The sequence below is a fragment of the Vigna radiata genome, chromosome 11, assembly GCF_000741045.1.
Source record: "Vigna radiata var. radiata cultivar VC1973A chromosome 11, Vradiata_ver6, whole genome shotgun sequence".
NCBI classification, from domain to species: domain Eukaryota; kingdom Viridiplantae; phylum Streptophyta; class Magnoliopsida; order Fabales; family Fabaceae; genus Vigna; species Vigna radiata.
Genome location: NC_028361.1, coordinates 1,727,268 through 1,748,477, shown reverse-complemented (window position 1 = coordinate 1,748,477; position 21,210 = coordinate 1,727,268). Strand labels below are relative to the sequence as shown.

The 21,210-nt window shown below is 28.8% G+C and overlaps 2 protein-coding genes across 2 annotated transcripts; both read left to right on the top strand.

The window, feature by feature from the left end:
* Positions 1-1,409: 1,409 nt before the first annotated feature.
* Positions 1,410-10,357, top strand: LOC106777710 (respiratory burst oxidase homolog protein A). The gene is made up of 14 exons (XM_014665422.2): positions 1,410-2,487; positions 2,602-2,761; positions 3,195-3,243; positions 4,967-5,080; positions 6,405-6,827; positions 7,147-7,533; positions 7,635-7,730; positions 7,963-8,078; positions 8,328-8,495; positions 8,603-8,762; positions 8,897-9,094; positions 9,225-9,353; positions 9,491-9,569; positions 9,645-10,357. Exons 1-14 carry the CDS (start codon positions 1,893-1,895, stop codon positions 9,752-9,754), a joined length of 2,784 nt encoding a protein of 927 aa, XP_014520908.1. The 5' UTR covers positions 1,410-1,892; the 3' UTR covers positions 9,755-10,357.
* A 2,102-nt stretch (positions 10,358-12,459) lies between these two features.
* Positions 12,460-13,023, top strand: LOC106776594. Its single transcript, XM_014664076.1, has one exon. It carries the CDS (start codon positions 12,460-12,462, stop codon positions 13,021-13,023), a length of 564 nt encoding a protein of 187 aa, XP_014519562.1.
* The last annotated feature ends 8,187 nt before the right edge of the window (positions 13,024-21,210 follow it).

Below are 21,210 nucleotides of genomic sequence, written 5' to 3'. Positions count from 1 at the left end.
TTTTTTCCTTAAAATTGAAGGGCATCATCTTTTAAAACATGTAACAAACATGATGTTTGGTTCAATATGAGTTTTTTTTCTTCAATGTCTGTCACATTGGCTCTTTAAGTTTTAAAATTAGATTAATGTTAAGTGTAGATTTATCTTTTATAAATGATATAATCAATTTTTTCCAATTTTTTTAATTTTAAAAAAATTAAAAATTCACGTCAGACTCAACTATAAGTATTTAACAATTTGTTACGTAATTTAAAACAACACTGTTAATTTGTCTAATGCTGGTAGGATGTAATTAAAACAATTTTAATAAAATAAAGACATAATTGAAAAAAAAATAAAAAAATCTATTTAAGATTCAATCCAAAGACAGACCTCGCGAATGATTAAATAAAAAATAATAAAGGCATTTAGACATCTAAAAATCGCTGTGTTTAATTTAAAAATAAAAATAAATGTCTTTGTTTTCAGTATGAATGAAAAATAACTACTTCAGTCAAACACAAAGACAGAGATACTTTGAAAAGGTTTTTGTTTGGTTTTAATTCTACGGTCATAGCCATTTGTAGTTAGAATTAGGAAACTACGAATACTGCCAATTCGAAAGTGAGACTCACAATTAACCTCTATTTTAGTATTTTACTTGCTAAAAGAACAAAGAAAGAATCCTATCAAGTTTTCTACCTCTCCTTATCTTCTGCAATTCCTTATTTATCATACAATTTACTATTCTATGGAAAGTTCGCATTTTGTAGGTCTACGCGGCGTAATTAATTATTGAAAAACAGTAAAATATATGATTGTTTTGAAATTTATTTGAGACAATACTAAAATTACAATTAACATCTGAACTGAAAAACATTAAATGATGTATTAAAAAAAAACAGTTGTTTTTTTGTGTGTCACGTGATGTTTTAATCATTCTCACTTCTTTAAAAACAAACTATTTTCTTTAGAAGAAAAAAACAAGAGAGAAGGAAAATGAATAAAAACAAAAGGATTGATGGCGAAAACCTTGAGTGGAGTTTACACGGCCATCCGTCCCGTCGTCGACTTGGGAGACTCTGGTATGCTGGGTCCCACTACCATTAAAGTATTAAGCTTCGCTTTCCTTTCCCTGCCCCACCACTTTCTCTGTCCCTCTGTTTCCTCCACTTCCCCCGTTACCCCAGTTTTATGGAAAGAAGATGACATTTTAATACATTTTTTATACTGTACACGTGTCAAAATGTGATTAAACAATTTTAAATTAAAAAAGTTATGACAGGATATATTTGAAATAGAAAAATTAAAATTTGTTTTTTAATTTAAAATTGTCCAACCACATTTTAACACATATACAGTGTCAAAATGGTGTCATAATATCATTTTCCTTGTGCAAAATATACTAGAACAAGAAAACATCATCGTCTTTGGTTTTCGTGCTTTCATTCTTCGTTTCTTGTTGTCACTGATTATTCACCTGCACAATTACACTATAACACATTTCTGTATTTTCCTAAACCACGACCCCGTTTTATTGATATTATAGATTGCAACTATCACTATTCCACGTAATCTCTGTTCTTCCCAAGCCTGACTAGTGTAACAACAGTGCCTGCCTTCTTTTGGTTTATCCTGCAAAAGCAAAGCCATTGTCCTTTTCTTCGGTCAAACTAATTTGTTTCCTTCTCACAAGAGCTCTGTACACGTTATTGTCTTTTTCTTGCCAGATTCTCATTCTACTGCCTCTTTCCTAAACTCTACTCTCTTCTCTCCTTAACCAAACTCCTCCCAATAGCTTCCCCCGCACTTTATCCCATTATATAACAAACTAATACCACGTTAAATTAAAATATCTGTATATTAGAAAATTAGAACCTATACCTGTATACACTGTTCCGTCTTCAGTCATCATGAACGGTGCTCCAAAGCACGAACGCCGCTGGGCGTCTGATACGGTGCCGGATGTTGCATTCGTCAGCGGAGGGACGTCGCCGGGAACCGAGTCATACTCCGTCGCCGACGAGTACGTCGAGGTCACGCTCGACGTTCAAGACGATCACACCATCGTTCTCCGCGGCGTTGAGTCGGTGACTGTCGTTAACGTCGACGAAGGCTGTGCTGCAAGCGGAAACGAAACTCCGGTGTCTTCTGCCTGGTCGCCGTCGATCAGGAGGAGCTCTCCCAGCCGATGGCGGCAGTTCTCGCAGGAGCTTAAGAACGAGGCGGTTGCGAAGGCGAGGCAGTTCTCGCAGGAGCTCAAGGCGGAGCTGCGGCGGTTTTCGTGGAGCCAGGGAGGATCTGAAACGGCGTTTTTGCCGCGAGATCTTAGGAAGCAGCGCGCTCAGCTTGAGCGCAACAGCTCCGGTACGAAGAAAGCGCTCCGTGGACTGAAATTCATTAGCAGTAAATCCAACGGCGCTGATGCCTGGAATGAGGTGCAAAGCAATTTCGATAGTCTTGCTAAAGACGGCTTTCTCTACCGCACCGATTTTGCGCAATGCATAGGTTCGATTTATTTTCAAATTTCAGTTCAGATTATTCCGTTACACGTGTTCGCATTTTCACTCCTTTGTTTACGCTTTTGCTTCAAGAGTTTTTTTTTTTTTCTATTTGTTGAAGGAATGAAGGACTCTAAGGAGTTCGCACTGGAACTGTTCGATGCTCTGGGTCGTAGACGAAGAATCAGGGTTGAAAAGATCAGCAGAGACGAACTTACCGAATTCTGGTCGCAAATTACCGATCAAAGCTTTGATTCACGGCTCCAGATCTTCTTTGATATGTAAGCTTTGATTGACTAAATAATATTTTATGAAAAATAATAAAGTTAGTTAAAAGTAATTTCTCATTAATATTTTTCCTATCCTTTTATTTTAATAAACCCCCTCTTCTTAAATATTTTCGTTATTTTCTTTAGTAATTAAGGATTTCTCAATTTTATGAAAAGAACGGTGACATGAAAAAGTAGCGTTTTAGTCGTTTTTTTTTTCTTTTTAAGAAATTAAACGTAGAATTTTATACTAAAGCGAAAAGTTTGAGTTTTAAATAATTTAAACTTAAAGTGATATAAGTTTATGAAGATTTTATTTGCGATAGAGATAAATCTATATTTAAGTTTTTTTATTTTACGTATTTGTATCCGATAGAAATAGAAAAAGGCCTGCAAAACTTTATTTTTTCTCACTGCCTAATTAGAATCCTAATCACCTTCCTAGGGTGGACAAGAACGAAGATGGTAGAATAACCGAAGAAGAAGTGAAAGAGGTACATTATTATTTTTTTATCTTAGCCTTCTTTTCTGCTCTTCTTTTGCTAATAATTTCCTCAAGAGCAAAACACGTCCATTTTCTGCTTTCATTATAATGAAAATATTTAATTAACTAATTTATTTTTATTTAAAGGGCACTTGTACTATGTTTGTTCTATAGCCAATACACATGTAGTCAAGTTGAGTTTTAATAATTAACCATAACAATAACCAAAATCAGTTGAAGTTGAAGCAGGTTATCTACAAGCAGTAAAATTACATGTAATATCACGCATTACGACACCAAATAAAAATATATTGTAGATGAAGATTATATTTCTTAAATAAATTAAATAAAAAATTTAGTATATTGTTATCGTGTAAATATGTGTTTTGATAAATTGATCTTTATTCATCTGTCCATTTCGGATATTTTCTACTGTTCCAAAGCAATAAGCATACTGTTAGGTGCTATTCAATGAAAGTTAAGTCATATTTCGTATAATAATTAATAATTATATATATTATCATTTATATGTCACTTTTTCCCTTCTATCCTTTTCTAATGATTGTAAAAATGTGTAATTTAATTATACACAAATAATTTCCTTTTTTAGGGCCAATGAATTTCTGGCTTTTGCTTACAAAGATGCTACTCCCACTTTCTTGATTAAACAAATTTATTAGAATTTATAAAGTTGACGCTTTCAGTGCGGTTGGTGGGGGCATGATGGACATTTAGCTTAATTTTTTTTAGGTGGTCCAAACATGCCTGTCATGGAAATACTACCCTCCGTCAAACATTCAAATAGTTGTTTTCATCCCAATGATTCCGTGCTTGTTTTGTAAATTAAACCGATTGACTGTAATATTTTTTAATCTCACCAGTTTATAGGCTTCAGCACATACAACTTACTAGTTTAGTTAAATATCTGTAAATTTTAATAACTTAAATTAACATTCTCAAATTGGGTATCAAGAATATAATTTTACGTTAAATGTTAAACAAAATTTATCGCCCGTAGTTGTTTGATCCGATTTCAGTCAAAGTGATCAGTGTTGGTAAAATAATGGTAGAACTTTATTCTTTTGCCAAAATAAATCGTAGGTTATTTTGAAACTGAACCTACATGATGAATTGAGAAAGGATGAACTCAATGAGAAAATTGTTTGATTTATAAAAATAGGACCGAAACAATCACTAACACAGAAATTATATTCAGTGACTGTTTATTTATTACTGATGACACAATAAGCTAGACAGTGATAAAATAATAAATCATGTAGGATTTATTGTGTGATTTTTAATAATAAAAAATTACTGTTTATTTTATTTTTCTTCTTAAACATAATAAAATCAATTTTCTTGTAATTTGGAATCGAGGAACCTAACATTTTTATATTATAAATTAGTTATTTTATCCTTGCAAAATTTAACATGATCATCAGATCTTAAGGACAATACATTTAAAATAAGAATGATATATATATATATATATATATATATATATATATATATATATATATATATATATATATATATATATATATATATATATATATAACCTTTTTTTCAAGCAAAGAATCAAATCTTTGTTCCATTTTACTACTAAACCTCATGAATTTGCTACTCACAATAATTTATAATTTTTTGAAAAATGTATATCTTGAGAAATTAAATGATGCCTCTCTGTAAAGTTAAAATTTGCATTAAACAAATGGTTATACTTCATTTCTCAGATCATTATGCTAAGCGCTTCAGCAAATAAGTTATCCAGATTGAAAGAGCAAGCCGAAGAATACGCAGCTCTGATCATGGAAGAGTTAGACCCTGAAAGACTTGGCTACATTGAGGTTCGAGTTCTCTACAAACCATAACATCTGAATTTATCAAGAAAACATGCATATGTTTAATTCCAGGATATATTGAGTATGTCAAAGAAAATATTGGTACGTGGTTGAGATTTAGTCCATGGTTAATTTGGTTTCATTGTTAATTTTTAATTTATTTTTTTTGTTATATAGAAGTTATTATCTACTCTTTCACGTATTTTAATGAAAGCACTTCAGAATGTGTTCTATGCTGGTAATATTTTATGTCATAATTTATAGAGAAAACGACAACTCAAGTTGTTTCGTTTATTAATTAGGTTTATTCATAGTTGTTAATCAAGTCAATGCATGACCAGCTCTGCTCCTTTATATATAGTCCGAAGTTGGGTGAAATTTTTTAGCAAATTACACGCTATAATTAATTATAGGTGTCCTAGAGGACACGATTACATAAGGAATTGAATTGAAGTAACGATTCAATCTCTGTACGTGCATAATGGCGAATGCATCCTAGTTGACTCAATTACATATGTATATATTATGTACTTATTTAATACGCTTTTCGACTATTTTCGATAAACTATCATTTATTTGTTATAAAATAGGACCGATGATAGTATATAAAAACTGTAAATTTATATTTTTTTAGATTAGTCTTTATCCAAAGTTATAGAGATGAAATACGTAATTTTGTATTAAATTAAATATCTTAAAATGTCATCGTATTACTTAACGCTAGCGAGAGTTAAAATGAAATAAATAAAAAATTTATGCAGTCTAAAACAATTTTATATGGACATCCAATAAAAAAACATTTATTAAACGTTGGTTGAGTTTTATAATAACCAATTTAAAAGTCATAATAACGATACCTTCTATCAATTATTAATAAAAAAATTATTTTACTCGTAAATCAATTTAGAATTTAGAATGAAAATGCTTTTAAAACGTTTTTAAGAATTGTGTTGTGTGATGTTTATGTTTCTAATGTTCATGTATATTTTATCATAACTGATTTGCAAAATATGTTTTTGACATCAAATGCATTATTTCACAGTCTAGTTTTAGGAGTAACTTATTTAAAAAGTAAATTTTGTTTTTATAAAGAAAAAAAAGAAGATTGCTACAATAACACAGTGAATATAAAGTGGATGTAAAAATTTGTTGTCAGAAAAAGTAATATAATCTCATTGATTTGGCAAGAGCATATATATACCTTAAACTCTTTCGCGTGCAGCTTTTTCGTTGTATAGTAGGAAATAATGGAACATTTAATAATGAAGGTCGACAATTTGAAAAAGTGTTTGCTAGTTTTGCGAGATTTTAATGGTGGGTGTGTGTGCAGCTATGGCAATTGGAGACGCTTCTGTTACAAAAGGATACGTATCTGAACTACAGCCAAGCTCTAAGCTACACCAGTCAAGCTTTGAGTCAGAACCTACAAGGAATAAGGGGAAGAAGCCCGATACGTAGGATGAGCCGCAGGATGATCTACTATTTGCAAGAAAATTGGAAGAGGCTTTGGGTTTTAGCATTGTGGGTTTCAGTGATGATTGGGCTGTTTACGTGGAAGTTCATCGAGTACAAGCGAAAAAATGCTTATCATGTCATGGGTTACTGTCTCCTCGCGGCCAAAGGTGCTGCTGAAACACTCAAGTTCAACATGGCACTTATACTCTTTCCCGTCTGCAGAAATACCATAACGTGGCTCAGGTCCACCAAGTTGGCTTATATTGCACCTTTCGATGATAACATTAACTTTCATAAGGTACGCCCCACACAGCACTACCAGAAAACAAGTTCAATATATTAAAGTTAGTGGACGCTGTCCATGACAATCTTTTCAAACTGCTGTTTCTCTTATCCCTCATATATCGTAAGATTTTATTGTTATTAGTAAGGCTTTCTTATCTTATCATTAGAGATTTGACTTATATTGCATTATTTAATTTTTTATATGGATATACATATTTTAAAATCTTCAGAATTAGTTGTTTTATTGCATTTATTAGCAAAGCTCGTCTTATTATTAGCGTGATAAAATAAATTGTATTTAATTAATTACTGATAAAAATTCTAACGTGCAGACAATTGCTGCTGCAGTAGTGATTGGAGTGATACTTCATGCCGGGAATCACCTTGCTTGTGATTTTCCGAGACTTGTAAATTCGTCTGAAAAAATGTATGAGAAGTATTTGTACGGCGTATTTGGTGATCACAAACCCAGTTACGGAGACCTCATTAAGGGGGTTGAGGGCATGACTGGAATTCTCATGGTGATTTTGATGGCAATAGCGTTTACTCTTGCAACAAAATGGTTCAGAAGAAATCTTATTAAGCTTCCTAAACCGCTTAATAGGCTCACTGGTTTCAATGCATTCTGGTATTCACACCATCTATTTGTCATTGTCTATGTCCTGCTCATCATTCATGGTGTAAATCTTTACCTCGAGCGCAAATGGCACCTCCAGACGGTATGCAACTTTTAGTATAAAATTTCAGTTGTTTGGAAGCATCCTTAAAGCTTTTTTTCCATGCCTGCTTGGTTACTTAACGCATTGATCTCTCTTTTCAGACATGGATGTATCTTGCAGTTCCAATCGTCCTTTATGTGGGAGAAAGAACGCTAAGATACTTCCGTTCTGGTTTCTATACAGTCCGTCTTATAAAGGTGAGCAGATAAAAACAATAGTTAGGCGTTTTCTAAAAGAATAATCAAATTTGTTATGATCTTGGCTTTTTAGTTTTCTTTTTTTGCTTACAATCGCTCTTGGCTAATCTAGCACAGCAGTAATAAACAATGTTAAAAAATAAAACTTTAGCCACCTGAAACCATCACTGCTTTCAATAAGCTAAACAAAACGATGCAACTCGAACTTATTTTGTGAAAAACATCATTGTAGGTTGCCATTTATACTGGAAATGTTCTGACATTGCAAATGTCGAAGCCGCCTCAATTTCGTTACAAGAGTGGACAATACATGTTTGTACAATGTCCTGCTGTTTCTCCATTTGAGTGGTAGGCTGCTATTTTCTTTTTTCTACATTACTTTGCAGTAGCTGAATTTCTCATGCTTTATGTAAATTCTAACCACAAAATGGAGTAAACTGATTTAGTACTATAACGGGTTAACCCCTCTAGGATGTCGAAAAAGAAAATAATTGAAATGAGATCACCTTTTACATCTTACTGTTTCTATTTCACTTTTTTACGAATCTTTTTCTTGTTAAGTTGGTTGATATCTAACAATACACTTACGTACGACAGGCATCCGTTTTCTATTACCTCTGCTCCTGGCGATGACTACCTGAGTGTTCACATACGGCAACTGGGAGATTGGACACAGGAGCTCAAAAGGGTATTTTCTGCGGCCTGTGAGCCTCCCGTAGCTGGGAAGAGCGGCCTTCTCAGGGCTGATGAAACCACCAAGAAATGGTACGTGATGGACCTGCCATATTTGTTTGCCTTGTAACTTCGCCCTTAGAAAAGAATTCTTTATGCTCAGATTCCTGTCATCTTCTTGGTATCGATAATTGACACAGCTTACCAAAGCTAAGGATAGATGGACCTTACGGTGCGCCAGCGCAAGACTACAGAAACTATGATGTTCTACTACTTGTCGGTCTCGGGATTGGAGCAACACCTTTTATTAGCATTCTAAAAGATCTTCTCAACAATATTGTCAAAATGGAGGAGCTGGCGGTGAGTTTTAGTGCATTCATTAACAAAATATTTATTGGTGTTCTTCACATAAAAACGTGCAAATAAAAAATATGACCAATCTCCGAAGGTTTATATGTACTATAAAAGTAACGTCATGGTCGCTTACTATCCAGGACTCGGTCTCTGATTCCAGTAGAGGTTCAGACCTTAGCACTGCGACTGCAGATTCGCTGTCTTCTAATAAGATTTCTCCGAAACGGAAGAAGACACTTAAGACTACCAATTCTTATTTCTACTGGGTAACAAGGGAACAAGGTTCTTTCGATTGGTTTAAAGGGGTCATGAATGAAGTTGCTGAACTTGATCAAAGGGTATTAACTGCTATATGTATTTACATTTTTAGACTTTCTCTTGAAGAGTTCTATGTATTCATTTCCTCTGCTGCCAGCTGAGTAAGTTATATATGTATTTAGCTTATGTTCAATACCTTATGGACTTCAGGGTGTTATTGAGATGCACAACTACTTAACTAGCGTATACGAGGAAGGCGATGCCAGGTCCGCCCTCATTACTATGGTGCAAGCCCTCAACCATGCAAAAAATGGAGTTGATATTGTTTCTGGGACTAGGGTAAGCCTTTCATTTTTTCCGTTTATTATAACTTCATACGTTTTAGTTTAGGAAAAATAAAAGAATTTAGACTTTGTTTTTCAGTCTTGACTAAGTTGATTTTAAACCTTGATTTGCTTCTATAAATGTACTACCAGGTGAGAACTCATTTTGCTAGGCCAAACTGGAAGAAGGTTTTCTCTAAAATATGTTCCAAGCACTGCAATGGACGAATAGGTCAGGCAATCCTCATCAAGCATAAATTTACAGACATTGTTTTCATCTTGTACTGACATCCTCAATTCGCAACAGGGGTATTCTATTGTGGCGCACCAGTTTTGGCCAAAGAATTAAGCAGGCTTTGCTTCGAGTTCAACGAAAAAGGTCAAACGAAATTTGAGTTCCATAAGGAGCATTTCTGATGGAAATTGGACGTATCTTCGTAACTGTAACCAGTCAACACAAGTGCATTGCAACTTAAACCTTCATTTTAGCAACTTGTCATCGCCAGATTATAATTATTCAATAAGCTAAAAACTTAAGCACAGAATATGATGAGGCATTGTATATACCGGCCAGCAAGATGGCTGGGCATTTCATCATACATGTGGTGGTGGCTGCGCAAAGGAGATATTGCACGTACAAGACCTCAGCAACACTTAAGTTCTGACAGATCCCCTCATTCATTCTGGCCTATCGCTTAGACTATTGCATATACCGCATAGAAAAATATACAACAGTTTTGAAAGTGATAAAAGGAATAAGGTAGTTTTCCGGTTAAGGAGCAAGACACAGGTCCAACAGGGTGTCTGGATAATTTATTTTTGACAAAATCATAATCGTTTTGTAATATTTTTAAAAATTATATTTTGAAAACGATTATTTATCAAAAATTAAATGACCACATACATATACAAAATTTTCATTTTCTTCAAGTGAATTCAATTATCTTTATAGAATATGGAGGTTAAAGCAATGTTTCAAGCCTGCTGCTTCTGCTTGGATTTCTTATTCAGAAGAAATATTTATACACTGTACATGAAACTGTTAATAGTATCCTATTCTTTATCCAGTGAATAGTAGATGAAATTGTGATTAAGATTTTGGAATAAATACTATAATCAACAAAATATTTTAACATTTTTTAAACAAAAGAACAAAATTTGTGTGGTATAAATTTAGCTAAATTTATACCATTTGACTTCGGCTGATGGGTCAAAATAATAACTCGTGGTGCGAATAGTAGGGCCAGTACAGATGGAGTGACCTTACATCTAGGAAAAGTGGTGTAGAAAAAGTCATTCATTCCTTGATTTTGTAATTCAAAAATATTCTTTCACTGAATTTTTTATATTTATTTGACACTATCTTTATTTATTTTTTATTCTCTTTTTTTTTTTTTAAATTACAAAACTTTATATTTTTGAACCATTTTACCTTTGTATTTTCTATTAAATGAGTGTAAAAGTGTGTCATGGTATTATTACTCTAATTTATAAATTGAAATATACGTTATACATTAATTATGAGGCTTCCACGGATAAAAAAACATTATATTTGTATAACATTATAAATTTATGGGTTAAATATGTTTTTAGTCCCTGTACTTTGGGACGATTTTGGTTTTAATCCATTTTCAAACTAAGGTACAATTTAGTACTTCAACTTTAGAAAACTCTGGTTTTAATCTTTTTTACCAAATTTTTTTAACTTTACTTGTTGTTTCAAGCACTTTTCTCAGTTAACATTGAAGCAAAAATGTGTCAAACAGTGTAAACAATCAAACAGTGTAAACAATCAAAATGCTATAATGAAAAGTGCTTGAAACAACAAATAAAGTTAAAAAAATTTGGTAAAAAAGATTAAAACCAGAGTTTTCTAAAGTTTGAAGTACTAAATTGTACCTTAGTTTGAAAATGGACTAAAACCAAAATCGTTCCAAAATATAGGGACTAAAAACATATTTAACCCATAATTTATAATCTTATATTTCAACAACTTTTTAACGACTATCCATTAAAAGACTATAAAAGGATTTAAGGAACAAGTGTAGAAAAAGTCATACACTACTTGATTTTGTAATTGAAAAAAGTATTTTTAACGACTATTATTTTATAATTTTTTGACAATGTACACGTGGTAGTTTGTGATTGATACGTTTCAAATATCTTTTTAGAATAAATTCAAACAAATCAATAAAATAATAAGACGTATTAAGTTGTTAAAAAAGTTGTTAAAATAATATTATCGTTTTGTAATATGAACTTTTACCAGATTTTGTTAAGGTGAGATATACCTTGTACATTAATTATAAGGCTTCCACTGATAAAAAAAACATTATATTTGTATAACATTATAAATTTATAATATTATATTTCAAATAATTGTATATAAGTATTTTTAACTAGATTCTATTAAAATGTTTGTTATAATATGTATGAAAACTTTTTATATTTTGAATTAATGTGGTTTAGTTTTTTTTTTTTTTAATTGAGTGAAATAATTTTATTTACTTAAATTTATGAAAAGTTATATGATTAATATAAAATTGATATTGTACTCAATAAATGACCTCTAAATTTTATTGTTATTACGTTGAATTATCAAGAATTAATTTTAATACTATTAGTATCAAATAAAATATATATAATGATATATAATTAAAAATATATATGATAAAAGAATATAATAAAAACTCCAACCTTTAATATATATATATATATATATATATTTCTTCTTCTTCATGACTTTGAAAGCTTTCTGTCGCCGGCAAGGAACAGTTGGATTGGATAATCCTTACATTGCCATCACCACAAATGGCGTTTTCAGATCTCAAATCAAACTTAGCAAAAGCTCATTAATTAATAATTGACACTGCCTAATAACTTATACAACACAGATCAATCATTCAATACCAATCCTAAGGTAAAAGATTTAGAAATAAGATATCGAAGCCTTCCAAGATTTTTCCTTAAGAGTTGTTCTCTGTTACATCAAAAACAATAAATTCCTCACCTTCATTTCACATATAACTGAGAACTGAAACACCAATTTTCTATACCTAGCTATTCAGACAAACATTCTTATTCAACACATCAAACAATAGGCGGAGACATAATCGATAAGCATGTACGATAACAAGTCCCTGCACAAGCAACAACGAGGTAGCGCTAGATGTTTCGTATGCGTTCTTGCTTCCTTCGTCATCTTATGTGCACTTCTACTGGTTTTGGCATCTATAACACGTGTGAGGGAGCCACGTGTCAAAATAAGATCAGCTACTTCCAACCACATCACTCACCACACTTCACCATCATCTTCTTCCTTCAACGCTACCGTCTTCATCTCCATAAGCATCTACAACCCCAATTTCGATGTCTTCGCTTACAAGAATAGCAGTGTGAGCGTGCTTTATGCGGATGTGAAGATTGGCGAAAGACCAATCAGCAGTGACAAAGTGAGTATCAGGAGGATGAAAGAAATTAATGTTACCGTTGATTTGAGGTCACCCGATACTGCAAATCTTTCCGGTGACATAAATTCAGGGAGGTTGAATCTCACCAGCTACGCCAAATTTAGTGGCATAGTTCGTTTTCTCAAAATTATGAACGTCAAACAGACCATTCAAATGGCTTGCGCTATGAAGCTCAACTTCACCTCTCATGTACTTCAGGATATTCAATGCCAATAGTAACATTTTTTTTCCTTGTTTCTCACAGTTTGCACTTTTTTTTTTTTTTTTTTTTTCTATGCCTTCCTTTTCGTTTCATTGTCTTAATTAAGTGCATTTATTATCACTTCCTTTTAATATATTAATTGTATAAAGTATTTTAACATTTTTTCTTTGTAATATATTAGAAGTAGAGTAATTGTTTAAATTTATATTTTCTTGTGCAAAATCAATTAGCTTTAGGTCAAGTATTAGAATGATATTTTATGATATCTTAATTTAGTTTCCGTTATTTTTTTCATCTTTCTGAAATTTTTTTTACTCTTACTTTTTATATAAACAAATTGTAAGACTGACACCCTAATTAGTATTTTATTTTATTTTAAATATTTTTAATATATATATATATATATGGTTATTGAGGTTGATAGTTAGTTAACAATATTATTAAAATTATTCAGATAGTTTTTGATAGTATAATAATTATTTAAAATAAGTGAATATATTATGATTTCATTACATTAAATTATATATATGATTCAGTTTATTATGATTTAATATTATCAGGTGTGAAATCATTTGATATATTGAATGAGACTATTATGTGATTTAGTATAAAAAATATAGTAAGAAATGGAAAGATATTATCTTAGGGTTGTAGCTTTAGAAGAAAATTATCTGAAAATTTTTTTGCAAATTATACATTAATATTTTTTATTCTGTACTTTAGTTATTATTAGCAAATTTATCTTAAAAAATTATTTTTTTGACCTTAAATTTATTTTTTATATATTGATTTTGCTGTGAAAAAATATAATTTATTTTATTTAAATAATTTATTGATTGTATTTTATTATTGGCCCGGATGTAAATTATTGATAATATTAATACAAATTATTAGGCTATGCAATAGAAATGTTTTTTTCTTATATAAAAAAGAGTTATCCTATTCATTTCTATATTTTTTATATATTGGTCATGATATATATATATATATATATAATAATTATGATCATCCATTTCACACTATGTATTATTTCTGTCATGTCAATTGCCATTGAATTAATAAATCCGGAAATATTAAGATTCCACCATATATTTCTTTTAAAATATTAAGGTTCTACCAGCTATATTTCTTTTATAATAATCATCCTTAATTATATCAAAAATGTGCAATTCTTTCTAAAGTTATCTCAAAATATAAATAGTTTTAAATTGGATAAATTTTAAGTTTTGAATTAATAAAAAAAACAAATTCTACAGATAGACAAAAATAATTTATACAAATACTAGTACAAAAATCATATTTTATAACGTACAAAAACTAACTATGACGTATATAGTTTTATACGTTATAATAGGTCTACATATTTTATGACGTATATTTTATGACGTAATAACATGAATATATTTTCTAAATTTTGAATGTGACTAATCCTTGAAAATTATAGACAGTTTTAACAATGTGTCAATTTCAAGAAACATAAAGCTATTGACCCAAATTTAAGTTTTTAAGAGAGGACAAAGTCCCCTTAATGAAGTGACTTGATATATTTTAAAATATTTTAATCTTGTTTCTTCGTCACAATATATTTTAAACCTTCAGTCATTACATATTATATATATATATATATATATATATATATATATATATATATATATATATATATATATATATAATATCAAGCTTTAGAGCATCAGCAGTTATCGCATCCATTTTTCACACATCCTTTACTAATGGATCAGGAGGGCACAAGCGCAGGAGCAGGCTCTAGGAAAGGGGTAGGTAAAGTTTTTTTTGGACAATTTTTTGATTTTGATTCTGATGTAAAAGTTTTTGAAGTTCTTTTTTGAGTATAGGCAATTTATTCTTGGTAGGAATATTGGTAAATGTAACAATGTCTTCAAAGAATTTGATTCTTGAATCTTGTTTTCTTTAATATGCATCTTTTCAATTAAGTTATTATGTAACTTATAAAAAATATTTTATTATAATTTAGAAAAAAAAATTAAAATATATTTAAACTTAAATATTAATTTTTTTCATAAATTTTTAAAAGTATTTTTGAATTTTAAAGTAATAGATATTTTAATTGTTATGAAATTTTATTTATGTGTAATATTTTATATAATTTTTTTATTTTCATGCCTAATTATTATCTAATATTATAAAATTTATATATTATATTTCTTTTTAAATATTAAATATTAAAGATTTAATAATATTATATATATATATATATATATATTTAGAATTAATTAATTAATTTTTTAGAACATAGATAGTTTTATTTCATATCAATTTGAAACCGTTTTCTTCAATATTCATATAAAAATGGACTGATTTTAGAAACCGTGTCATAATATGTTCAGATAACGTAAATTTTTGTTACTTCATAAAATTTGTAAACCTATTTTAACGTATGATGGGTGTCGCCGCCCAATCAAATTTGATTGCAATTTAGAAATGCAGTATAATGCTAGGGAATGACCCCTAAGTCGTCTCTTAAGGACCAACTGCGGTTCAGAATCAGGTCTAACACATAGTAGGGGGATTTTGAAGGTGTTTTTGCAAGGTGAATTAAACTAAATTAAAAATAGAAATTAAACCGAACATAATTAAAAGCGTTAAAGTAAACAATACACTGAAAAAGACAAACAACATGAGGACAGTAAATTGAATATTCCTAAAACAAGACATGTAAACTAATTAAAATGCAGATGGATAATAAAGAAACACATTAACTAAAAATTAAATTCACATTGCGGCTTAAAAAAATATGCATCCTATAACTAATAAATAAAATACTATGACTAGAAAATATGTAAAAAAAAATATGTAAAAGCTAATTAAATGGAGGCATTGTGGTGACCCTCCCAATGAAAATATCACTTGCTTTAAAAATAAATGCCCAATGTGCATCACTTTTAGAAGAAAAGAAATCACCAGCATTCTTTCAAAGCCAAATGAATTCTAGTGGGCACCACTTAACCAAAATAAATCACCTGAATAGCTTCCAAAATGAGTGCTATATTTTAAAATAAAATCACACTTGGCAGCTTTGACCTTTGTTCAATGTTTTAACCATAACCTTTTTTACATAGCTCTAAATGAGATGAGGTTTTTTTTTCTGGAAAGTGGACTCAATTATCTTTCATTTGATATATAAAACGTAGCATTTGGACCTCTGGTGTGGTTGCAGTAATTTTTTTAAAATCGAGTCCAGAGAGTGAAAATGCTAAACCAAATACTAGACTAAACAAATATCTAAACACAGTTAAATTAAATTAAATGCAAAANTAAATTAAAGAAATTAAAAACAACTAATCCTACAATGCAAACTAATTTAAAGCTAAAGAAAATAAGCATCATATTTTTTTTAATTCAAATAACACATACATCTACTAAATAAAAATCAAATTGAAAATGACATAAAAGTTATTCCTGCTCGTTCCTGGGTTCCTTGAATTTCAGTTTGGAATGTGAAAGCATCTGTAGTGTATGTTGTCATCTAATAGGTTTCAGTAAGTGCCACAGACTACAACATAGATCAAAATATTTTCAACATAGATTATACATAGGCTTTCGTTTTCATTTCATTGTCTTAATTAAGTGCATTTATCTCTTCCTTTTAATTATCTTATTTGCAATATTCTCTTATAGACTTTTATTCTATCAATGTAGTTTATTTTTTATAACAGCGTATAAATTTGCCCTGCATTAAAAGTTTCAATTAAAATTCTCAATTTTTATAAGTCCTATACTGAGTTTGATAATTTTATGAATATAATATATTTAACAAATTTTACAATTAGATTTCACAAGAAAATCTAAGTTAAAAGTCATGAATTTTTTTTATAAGAAAAAGTTAATATATTATTAAAGACGCTAAGTAGTAATAATGAATACTGAAATTAAAGAAATAAATACAAGAAGACTTATAACCGTTCATATACATAATATTCATAATAAGCTTTATAATGTATAGAATACAATAAAAAATCATTTACTAAGAAAAAAAATATTTTCTCATGATTTATCGCAAGGTTTATCCTCGTTTATATAATAAATTATGATGTTGACATTGATTAATATAATATATTAATTGTATAAAGTATTTTAATACTTTTTCTTTGTAATCATCACTGTATACTAGAAGTAGAGTAATTGTTTAAATTTATATTTTCTTGAATCAATTAGCTTTAGGTCATGTATTAGAATGTTATTTTATGATATCTTAATTTAGTTTCCGTTATTTTATGATAGCTTTAGGTCTCGACTGACACTCTAATTAGTATTTTATTTTATTTTAAATATATATATATATATATATATATATATATATATATATATATATATATATATATATATATATATATATATATATATAGTTATTGAGGTTGATAGTTTGTTAACAATATTATTAAAATTATTCAGGTGGTTTTTGACGGTATAATAATTATTTAAAATAAGTGAATATATATATTATGATTTCATTACATTAAATTATATATATGATTCAGTTTATTATGATTTAATATTTTATGAAATAATTTGATATATTACACTGAATGAGACTATTATATGATTTAATATAAAACGTATAGTAAGAAATGGAAAGAAATTATCTTAGGGATGTAGATTTAGAAGAAAATCATCTGAAAAAAAATATTTGCAAATTATACATTAATATTTTTTATTCTGTACTTTAGTTATTATTAGCAAATTTATTTTAAGAAATTAATTTTGTTGACCTTAAATTTATTTTTTTTATATATTGATTTTGCTGTAATTTTTGCTCAAGCAAATACATGTCTTGTGAAAAATATAATTTATTTTATTTAAATAATTTATTGATTTTATTTCATTACTGGCCCTAAATTATTGATAATATTAATACAAATTATTAGACTATGCAATAGAAATGTTTTTTTCTTATATAAAAAAGAGTTATCCTATTCATTTATATATATATATATATATATATAATAATTATGATATATATCACAATATATATTATTTGTGTCATGTGAATTTCCATTTAATTAATAAATCCCGGAATATTAAGATTCCACAAGATATTTCTTTTAAAATATTAAGGTTCCACATGTTATATTTCTTTTATAATAATCATCTTTAATTATATCAAGAATGTGCAGTTCTTTATAAAGTTATCTCAAAATATAAATAGTTTTAAATTGGATAATTTTTAAGTTTTGAATTAATAAAGAAAACAAATTGTACAAATACACAAAAATAATTTATACAGAGAATTAACAAGTAAAAATAAATCTTTAAACATAAATAGAAAAAACTAAAAATAAAAAGCAAGACATTCTAGACTATTTAATACATTCTATGGAAGTTATAAACAACTTTGGAGGCAAAAACAAATATTAAATACTGTGTCTAAGTCACTCAGGAATTACCTATGAAAAATCAAGTAGTAGCTGATAAACTAAATAAAATAAACATATAAAAGATGTGCATATTCAAAAGAAAATATTTTTCTTTTCAAAAGCAATTTCTCTAATTTTAATTTTTAGTCACTACTTTTAAGTTTGGAATAAAAAGAAAATACATATAAAGCCAACGATTTTTATTTTTTCAAATATATTGATTTAGAAATGAGTCTGAACAGAATCACTTAAAAAGGGAAAAACAATGAGAAAATTTTATTCTAAAATAGGGTATTGAATTTAAAGTTCTTAAACAGTCTGCTCTAAGCTTACAAGTTAAAGAAACAATTTATATTATACAATCGAAAAATTATGGTGACCGAAAATTATAATGATAATTGTGAAATCAGAATTTACAAATGGACATAATTTATTCAATACTCCAACAAATAATACAGTAATTAGAAAAGAAAAAGAATAAATAATAAGAAATCATGAGTGTGTAAGAAAGGAAATTAAGAATTTAAATTTTGAAGACATCAGTGTGAAAAGTCTCTCCCTCTCTCTATATATAATTGGACATAGATTATTCAGAAAACAAAACCAGTTTATATTTCAGATTTTTCAGACATTGGCCATAACATAGAAATATAAAGTTGAAGATTGTGAAAAAGGAAAATGTCAGAAAGCATGGAAAGTTCTTCCACAAATTCAACATGCAGATATGCAAGCAGCACAACAGAGGAGCCATGTACATATGCAAGCAGCAAAACAGAGGAGTCGAGCACATATGCAAGCAGCGAAACAGAGGAGTCGTGCACATATGCAAGCAGCAAAACAGAGGAGTCGTGCACATATGCAAGCAGCACAACAGAGGAGTCATGCAGATATGCAAGCAGCACAACAGAGGAGCCATGCAGATATTCAAGCAGCACAACAGAGGAGCCATGCAGATATTCAAGCAGCACAACAGAGGAGCCATGCAGATTTTCAAGCAGCAACATCTCACCAGACAGCAACATCTCCCCAGAAGAACTAATCTTAGAGTTTCCAACACAAGAAGTAGAAGATAAAAAAGACAGCAATGCAATGTTCATGTTGCGTCTGGTCATTATTTTTATTTTTTTGGTCCTGATAATTGGCTTTGGTGGTGCATTTTTATATTGTTCAAAGTAAATTAATTTCTTAATAATTTTGATGCTAAATACAATTTTTCTTGTTTATTTTTGTTAATGGGAGATTATTTTTATATTATTTCAAAATTCATAAATAGATCATTGCATACACATGCACAAGGTTAACAGAAAATTAATTTATTGGGAAAAAATTTAAACTGCAAACTTTTAATGAGGACAGTGTATTATGAAAAAAAAATCAAATTATTAGTAAATAGATTGTAAAATTGTTTTCTTGAATACATGTTTGTTTTCATCCTCAATTATTAAATTTATAATTAATTTAACTGAAATATAAGCAAGCAAATACTTTAATACTAAAGTCATTTGCCATTGCTAGTTCATAACAACTTTTTATCGACTTTCCATTAAAAGACCATATAGAAGTTGAAGAAAATGTTAAAAGTTGTTTTTCAGCAAATCCCATGTGAAAGGAATTTTGTTTGTTTTTTTGCAGTATTATTTTTTCTTTATTTTTTATTCATGATTTTAGTTTTTCTATTTGATTTTCTAAACTTAGTTGTAAATTTGAAATAATTTCTTATTTTAAATTTTGATATATTTTTATATAATTATTCTAATATTATGAAATTAATTTATTTCAATTATTAAATGATATTTCAATTTAGGATGTAAATTTAACTTTTTTAAATGAAACAATTTTAAAATGGTAGTTTAAAATATTATTTAATTTTTAAAAAGAGTTAAATTTGTTGAATTAAAAAATATATAAAAATGAATTTTCATTTTATGTCTGAATTTAAAAATTAAAAACATACTTAATTTAAAATTTTTAAATTTTTAAATAAGCTAATTTTTAAGTTTTGAATAGTAAAAAAAAAAAAGCAAATTGCGTAAAAAGATAAAAATAACGTACATCAGATAAATCTTTTAAACATAAATAAAGAATTAAAAATAAAATGCAAGACATTTTAACCTCCATAGTTGGATACCATTTAATACATTTTATGAGTGGGCAAGTTATAAACAACTTTGGAAGCAAAAATAATAAATTCGTATAAAATGTTAAAATTAGTGGGTCATCTTTACTCTCCTCTGTGTAAATGACAATAAAGCAACCCATGTATTTGAATGAGCAAATATGGATCTTACACTTTTTGTGTCACCATGCATATAATATAAAAAGCTTCTCACTGCACTATATATAGTAGAAAGAGGAAAATCAAAAGATAAAGTGTAAAATATAAGTTACATTTAAAAAAATCAAAAGATATTTTTGCCAGCTTAATAACAATTTAGAGTTTTATCAAAATTGTAATTAATTTTCTAATTAGTAAGAGAATTGATGCTAAATACATAGTCACCTAGAACAATTATTATCAAGGTGTGTTGCTTTCACAAATAATCACTATTAATGATTGATTGGCTAAAAAATATATGCACTAATTTCGTTAAGCACGGGTTTAGATTCGGACTTGTGTATATAAAAAGAAACAGTGAGAGCTACTTTTAATATAATTTCCATTCTAATTTTTATTCTATACCCGAACAATCTTTTGAAAATGCAACTTTCCTAATTTTAAATTTCAACTGTCTTTAAGTTTAAAAAAATGTAAATAATGCTAACGGTTTTATTTTTTACAAATACATTCATTTAGAAATGACAGTCCTA